Here is an 8161-nt window from a genome sequence, read left to right on the forward strand (position 1 = left end):
GTTTGTTTGTGTGTGTATGTAGGTGTGTGTGTTTGTTTGTGTGTGTGTTTGTTTGTGATTGTTTGTGTGTGTGTGTGTGTGTGTATTTGTTTGTGTGTGTTTGTTTGTGATTGTTTGTGTGTGTGTGTGTGTGTGTATTTGTTTTTGTGTGTTTGTTTGTGTTTGTTTGTTTGTATGTTTGTTTGTTTTTGTGTGTGTGTATTTGTTTTTGTGTGTTTGTTTGTGTTTGTTTGTTTGTATGTGTGTTTGTTTTTGTGTGTGTGTGTTTGTTTTTGTGTGTGTGTTTGTTTGTTTGTTTGTTTTTGTATGTGTGTTTGTGTGTGTTTGTTTGTTTGTGTGTGTATGTAGGTGTGTGTGTTTGTTTGTGTGTGTGTTTGTTTGTGATTGTTTGTGTGTGTGTGTGTGTGTGTATTTGTTTGTGTGTGTTTGTTTGTGATCGTTTGTTTGTGTGTGTGCGTGTGTGTGTGTGTGTGTGTGTGTGTACCTGCTCCATGCGACTGATAGCCACAGTGTCCTCCAGCCCTCTGCTCCTCCTCTCTTTGGTCAGCTCATAGTAAACCTTGCCGGTGCAGAAGATCAGCCTCCTGACAGCCTCAGGGTTCTGGGCTGCAGGTCCGTCCTCCACCAGCAGCCTCTGGAAGTGAGTTCCTGCTCAGAGAGGAAGACCAGGATGAAGAGGAGACGTGGGCGGGACAGTAAAGACTCCACAGAGGGCTTTGTTACCAGGCAGCATCTCGTCGAAGCTGGAGCGAGCCTCCGGGTGGCGCAGCAGAGATTTGGGAGTGAAGACGATCAGCTGCAGAGACAAACAGGAAGTTCAGGGAGAACCAGGATCAATTTCAAAATAAAAGTCTAAACCGAAAAGACGACTTGGAATGATTTCTGTCAGCAGACAACATGAAAACTCTTCTGGTTCTGATTCTTTTAGTGACGTTGTGGTTTCTGCTCTGGGTCCCAGGGTTCTGGGTCCCAGGGTTCTGGGTCCCAGGGTTCTGGGTCCCAGGGTTCTGGGTTTGTGGTTCTGGTTCTCACCGGCTTCCTGAACGGCAGCAGGATCTGGCGCCGCATGACGTGGAAGTAGTTCCCAGGAGAGGAACAGTTCACCACGATCCAGTTACAGTCGTACAGCTGACGCACGGCGAAGTCCTCGGTGATGTTCTGAGGGACAGAACCAGAGTGAGACACAGAACCAGAACCAGAACCAACAGACGCGCCTCAGTTAGCCTTACAGGCATCACATCTGGGTCATCGTTGCACATCTGGAGGAAGCGCTCTGGACGGGCTGAAGAATGTTCTGGACCCTGAGGACAGAAGCAGACCAGTGTTAGAGGACGTGTCCTGGAACAGAACCGGGTCCAGGGATCCCCCGAGCCTCACCATGCCCTCCAGGCCGTGCGGCAGCAGCAGCACGATGCCGTTCTGACGGACCCACTTGGCCTGACCCGGACAGATGAACTGGTCGATGATGCATTGAGCCGTGTTGTGGAAGTCTCCAAACTGGGCCTCCCACAGGATCAGGGCGTTGGGACTCGCCATGGCGAAGCCCAGCTCGAAGCCTGGAGGGACGGAGGGGCGGAGTCAGAGGACGCCGTCAGCCGCACAGGAACAGGAAGTGGTGGCGACTCACCCAGGACGCCGTACTCGGACAGCGAGCTGTTGCACACGGTGTACGGAGCCTGGTCCGGGGACAGGTGGTTCATGGGGATGCAGGTCCTCTTGTCCACGTTCTGGTCATGGAGGACATGGTGCCGGTGGCTGAGAGGACACGAGACGGACGGCTTTAATGTCTGATTAAACATTAACTTACAGCTACTGTTAGCTACTGTTTCACTGTTTAACATTAGCTTACAGCTACTGTTAGCTACTGTTTCACTGTTTGTTAACATTAGCTTACAGCTACTGTTAGCTACTCTTTCACTGTGTGCTAACATTAGCTTACAGCTACTGTTAGCTACTGTTTCACTGTTTGTTAACATTAGCTTACAGCTACTGTTAGCTACTGTTTCACTGTTTGTTAACATTAGCTTACAGCTACTGTTAGCTACTGTTTCACTGTTAGCTAACATTAGCTTACAGATAGTTAGCTAGTGTTTCACTAGCATTAGCTTACAGCTACAGTTAGCTACTGTTAGCTAACAATAGCTTACAGCTACAGCAGGTTTACCTGAACGTCCCTCGCTCCACGTCCTGACCCGATAACCTGACGTGTGTCCCCTCCTTCAGCAGAGACCCAAAGGCCATGTACTCTGCCAGAGCCCAGTCCACTGTCCGGTTCCGGACCATCTCGGCCCGGCCCTTCAGGATCCGACTCAGACCTCCGTGGATGGTGAAGTCCTCCACGGGGACGGAGGACGCCACCTGTCCGATGTGGTTCAGGTTGTCCTCAGAGAGTCCGGTGGAGGGGCAGCTCATGGACTTGGGCTGTCCGTCCAGAGTGAAGAAACCTGAAAACAGTCAGCTGATTAGTCCTCAGACCCGGGTCTGAAGAGGACTCTGAGTCCTCAGACCCAGGTCTGAAGAGGACTCTGAGTCCTCAGACCCGGGTCTGAAGAGTACTCTGAGTCCTCAGACCCGGGTCTGAAGAGTACTCTGAGTCCTCAGACCCAGGTCTGAAGAGTACTCTGAGTCCTCAGACCCGGGTCTGAAGAGTACTCTGAGTCCTCAGACCCGGGTCTGAAGAGTACTCTGAGTCCTCAGACCCAGGTCTGAAGAGTACTCTGAGTCCTCAGACCCGGGACTGAAGAGTACTCTGAGTCCTCAGACCCGGGTTTGAAGCGGACTCTGAGTCTCACCGGGCCATGGGGAGTCCAGCCAGTGCTTGATGTGCAGGATCTTCTCGTCTTTGGAGCGAGCGTACGCCTCCTCACAGATCTTATCGTACTTGGCGATCTCCTCCTGCAGACGGACACAAACGGCTGCATCAGGAGGAGCTCGAACAGAACACCTGAGTCGGTCTGAAGACCTGGTCCTGGTCCTGGACCCACCTCGTACTCCTGCCTGCTCACGATTCCGTCTGCGATCAGCTTCTCTGCGTATTTCTGCAGAACCGGTTTCTGCTTCTTGATCTGTTTGTACATCAGAGGCTGAGTGAACATCGGCTCGTCCATCTCGTTGTGTCCCATCCGACGGTAGCACACCTGTGCAAACAGGTAAACAGGAAGGAGGTGAGACGTGGGACTGACTAATAATGAATAAAATCCGCTGACTCATCGTTCTGCCAAACGACAGCCAAGTAGAAAAGGTTTCTTTGTTTTATGTTCGTGTTAAACGGTGCAGAGTGAGCGCTCACCAAGTCAACAACCACGTCTTTGTGGAAGGTGGCTCTCCACTCGGCGGCCACCTTGCACACGTAGATGACGGCCTCGGGGTCGTCGGCGTTTACGTGGAAGATGGGGGCGTTGACGACTCTGGCGACGTCTGTGGGGTACGGAGACGAGCGCGCCATCCGAGGGTCGGTGGTGAAGCCGATCTGCAGACAGACTGAAGGTCAGCGGCCGAATCGTTCACCTGCAGCAGGTTGTCTGTTTACTGCTGTCACCTGGTTGTTGACCACCACGTGCACGGTGCCGTGCGTGGTGTAAGACGGCAGGTCAGACAGGTGGAAGGTTTCGTACACGATCCCCTGACCTGCGAAAGCTGCGTCTCCGTGTATCAGGATGGACATCACCTGGACACAGGTCAAACCACAACAGGTAGTCAGAGTCAGACTGACTGAAGCTCCGCCTACAAACCAGGCTGTGTGGTGACTGAATAACTGTGGGATGTGGGTACTTCCTGGATGACTGTGGGATGTGGATATTTCCTGAGTGACTGTGGGATGTGGATATTTCCTGAGTGACTGTGGGATGTGGATATTTCCTGAGTGACTGTGGGATGTAAATATTTACTGGGTGACTGTGGGATATGGATATTTCCTGGGTGACGTGGGATGTGGATACTTCCTGAGTGACTGTAGGATGTGGATATTTTCTGGGTGACTGTGGGATATGGATATTTCCTGAGTGACTGTGGGATATGGATATTTCCTGAGTGACTGTGGGATATGGATATTTCCTGAGTGACTGTGGGATGTGGATACTTCCTGAGTGACTGTGGGATGTGGATACTTCCTGAGTGACTGTAGGNGTGACTGTGGGATGTGGCTATTTCCTGGGTGACTGTGAGATGTGGATACTTTTTTGGTGACTGTGGGATGTGGCTATTTCCTGGGTGACTGTGAGATGTGGATACTTCTTTGGTGACTGTGGGATGTGGATGTTTCTTGGATGAATAATATACAGTATTATGCTGACTGGTATGTGAATACTTCCTGGATGACTGTGGGATGTGGATATTTCCTGGGTGAATAATATACAGTATTATGCTGACTGGTATGTGAATACTTCCTGGATGACTGTGGGATGTGGATATTTCCTGGGTGAATAATATACAGTATTATGCTGACTGGTATGTGAATACTTCCTGGATGACTGTGGGATGTGGATATTTCCTGGGTGAATAATATACAGTATTATGCTGACTGGTATGTGAATACTTCCTGGATGACTGTGGGTGGTGGATATTTCCTGGATTTTTAATATATTATGCTGACTGTGGGATGTGAATACTTCCTGGATGACTGTGGATGGTGGACATTTCCTGGATGAATAATATGTTATGCTGACTGTGGGATGTGAATACTTCCTGGATGACTGTGGATGGTGGACATTTCCTGGATGAATAATATGTTATGCTGACTGTGGGATGTGAATACTTCCTGGATGACTGTGGATGGTGGACATTTCCTGGATGAATAATATGTTATGCTGACTGTGGGATGTGAATACTTCCTGGATGACTGTGGATGGTGGACATTTCCTGGATGAATAATATGTTATGCTGACTGTGGGACGTGGATATTTTCTGGATGACTAATTTGTCAGACTGACTTTGGGATCTTCAGACTCACTCTGTTTCCATTGGTGTCTCCGCAGTAGAACTGCTCAGCTTTGGTTTTTCCCTGAACCACGGGGTCCACGGCCTCCAGGTGGGATGGGTTTGCCACCAGAGACAGAGTGATGTTCCGGTCCGTCACGCGGTTGATCCGACGATGGTACATTCCCAGGTGGTACTTGACGTCTCCGGACCCCTGCGGAGAAGAAACACAGCAGGTCAGAAGTTTATTGAGTCAAACTGCAGGAAGCAGCAGTAAAACTAAAACCCTGATTAAAAAATACTTTTTAACATTTCCTGTGGTTTGCTGACAGAAATCAGATGTTTTACCTCATCAGCAGCTTCCAGCTTGGAGTCAAACTGACAGAAGATCTGCTCCAGTTCCTTACGAATCACATTGGCCAAAACGTTCAGTCGACCCCTGAGACACACACACAAAAAAAAAAAAAACTTTATGGGTTCGGATCTAATAAGAACATGTTGTTTTTTAGAAATACATTCAAAGATAAACTAAAAATACATTTAGACAATTAAAACTTTGATTTCTTGGTTTCCTTGATGTTTTTTATATAGATTAACAAAACACTAAAAGTTCCAAAATGTGTAGCAGATCAGACTGTTCCTGAAAAAAACGTTGTTTATTTTTTTTGTACAGATTTGTGATTTGTAGAGTCTGGTGTACCCTCAGGTGTGTTACCTGTGAGGCATGCCCATGATCAGGTACTCTAGTCCGTTCTCGGAGGATTTATCAATGATGGTTTTCAGAGCCGGGATCAGAGACTCACATCCTTCCAGTCCGAACCGTTTCTCTGCGGACCACTTCTTCTGCAGGAACTCCTCGAACCTGAACACACGAGCAGATCAACCATATGAACCTCCTGTTAGTGCACACCCCTGTTGGTGCACGCCCCTGCTGGTGTTCCAGGTGTGTTGGGTGGGGCGTACCTGGTGGAGCGGACCATGCGGGCCAACAGAGTCCTCTTCTCCTCCAGAGTGAATTGCATGACTCCGGGGGTCTCGAACTTCTCTCGGATCCACTGGCACTGCTCCAGGTCGTTGATGAACATGAACTCCACACCGATGTGCTGACAGTACGCCATCTGACACACAGACACAACGCTGACTCAGCTGTTCAGGCTGCTGAGTCATTATTTCTGACAACGGTTTTATCTCCTGTCCACACTGATCCAGGAGGAAGGCTTTAAAAACCTCTGGTCTGAGTGGACAGGAGGAGCAAAGGGAGGAGGAGTCAGCAGACTGGGTTCACCTCCAGGCGGCGGATGATCTCCTTCAGCGGCAGCGCCGTCTCTGAGCCTCCGATGAAAGTGGTGGTGGGCAGCCGGAACACCTTGTCCAGGTCCGACTCATCCAGGCCGTAGAAACCTACAGGTCCCAGGATGCAGAGCGGCAGAGGGGAGGGGCAAGAAGAAAAGGGGCGGGGTCATCACAGAGGAAAAATAAATCAAAGAGAAGGGCAGGAGGTGAGGAAAGGTTGTAGGAAAGAGATGAAGGATGAACGAGAGCATGCATCATGTGTTAGAGACAGAGAGAGGGACAGAGAGAGGGACAGAGAGAGGGACACAAAGGATGAATTTTGTTCTCAATCAAACAAACAATGTTTTAATGTTTTAATGTTTTTGTTTTCACTCAAAAACATTAAAAACACACAAAGGTTCATAACTCAAATAAAAAACTGGAATAAGACATCAATCTGAGGAATATTTAATCTTTTCATTATAAAACAGGCTGAACTTTGGGTTTAGAAGCATCTGTGTGAGTTTAAATACAATCACTGACTTATTAGTTCAGACAAATCATCAGTTTTATCACAACAATCAGGGCAGAAAGCAGAAAGCAGAGCTGAAGAACCAGCTGAACGAGTCCAGCACTGATCTCACATGATGAGTCAGGGTTTGATTTAAAGAATCAAGGAATCAGTTTATTGTTTTACTTCTGATGTGTCTGAATGTTGTGAAATGAAGACGGTGGTCTGTCAGCTCTGCTCTCTGGTTGGTCACACAGTGAGCAGCGATGAGGTCATGGCAGCGGGCGGGGTTCAGAGGGTTGGGGTGTTAATGATGGGGGGGTCAGAGGGATGTTCTCTGTGTGGGTTCCTGTCGTAAATAAAGCCCGTTTCGTCTGTAAAAACAGTCAGGCAGACGGACAGCCAGCTCGGCCAATCAGAGCGCAGAGGCAGCAAACTCAGCCAATCAGGAAGCTGATCAGAGCTCACAGACAAACCAACGTTACCCATCTGACTGCAGACCACCCGAAACTGAGAGTGACAGTCTGACTCTGAAACAAACACAACAGCTTTGATTTAACACAACTGAGACCAGAACCAGAGGAAACACCTGGACCAGGACCAGGTCTGGACCAGACCTCAGATCCTCAGAGGGAACTCAGTCTGCCTGTTTGTCAGCCACAGCAAACAACAAAACAAGCTTCAGAGCCAAAACAAACCGTCTCCAACAACAACAACAACAACAACAACAACAACAACAACAACAACAACAACAACAACAACAACAACAACAACAACACAGCAGCCAAACATTATAAAACCACATTACCCACAATGCAATGTTTCTTCATGTCATTTGGTGCCTTTTTCATGTCCATTTGTTGTCAGTAGTGTGATCTTTAGTCAGTTTGTGGTCTTTATGAAAGTTTATCTCACTGAGCTGAAAGTGATGGAGACTCAAACTTACAGAAAACAGTCTTCAGTTTCTGACAATCACCACCTGTAAAACTATTATTATTATGTAATAACTGTTATTTCACCTGTATTATAACCCATTATTGTTATTATAACTGTAATAATAAAGGTTTATCTTATTTTATCTTAACTTATCTTATCCTATCTTAACTTATCTTATCTCATCTTATCTTAACTTATCTTATTATCTTATCTTATCCTATATTATCTTAACTTATCTTATCTTAAGTCATCCTATCTTATCTTATCCTAACTTATCTTATCTTATCCTATATTATCTTGTTTTATCCTCTTATCTTATCTTATCCTATCTTAACTTATCCTAACTTATCTTGTCTTATCCTATCTTATCTTATCCTAACTTATCTTATCTTATCCTATATTATCTTGTTTTATCCTCTTATCTTATCTTATCCTATCTTAACTTATCCTAACTTATCTTGTCTTATCCTATCTTATCTTATCCTAACTTATCTTGTCTTATCCTATCTTATCTTATCCTAACTTATC

At 47.0% G+C, this 8161-nt stretch overlaps 1 protein-coding gene across 5 annotated transcripts in view; it reads right to left on the reverse strand.

The window, feature by feature from the left end:
• Positions 1-484: 484 nt before the first annotated feature.
• Positions 485-8161, reverse strand: part of LOC106510856 (2-oxoglutarate dehydrogenase, mitochondrial) — a gene marked incomplete at its 3' end in the record, with an annotated part of 19253 nt that continues 11576 nt past the window's right edge. For 3 of the 5 annotated variants that reach the window (XM_013999587.1, XM_013999586.1, XM_013999588.1), the window contains 16 exon segments: positions 485-648; positions 724-796; positions 1033-1158; positions 1230-1301; positions 1378-1556; positions 1628-1755; positions 2165-2444; positions 2793-2895; positions 2985-3137; positions 3290-3469; positions 3539-3667; positions 4949-5128; positions 5263-5353; positions 5630-5776; positions 5878-6032; positions 6200-6315. In XM_013999587.1, coding sequence (XP_013855041.1) covers positions 485-648; positions 724-796; positions 1033-1158; positions 1230-1301; positions 1378-1556; positions 1628-1755; positions 2165-2444; positions 2793-2895; positions 2985-3137; positions 3290-3469; positions 3539-3667; positions 4949-5128; positions 5263-5353; positions 5630-5776; positions 5878-6032; positions 6200-6315 — 2276 coding nt within the window. 5 annotated transcript variants of the gene reach the window in all.

This window comes from Austrofundulus limnaeus, unplaced genomic scaffold (assembly GCF_001266775.1).
Source record: "Austrofundulus limnaeus strain Quisiro unplaced genomic scaffold, Austrofundulus_limnaeus-1.0 Scaffold2358, whole genome shotgun sequence".
NCBI classification, from domain to species: domain Eukaryota; kingdom Metazoa; phylum Chordata; class Actinopteri; order Cyprinodontiformes; family Rivulidae; genus Austrofundulus; species Austrofundulus limnaeus.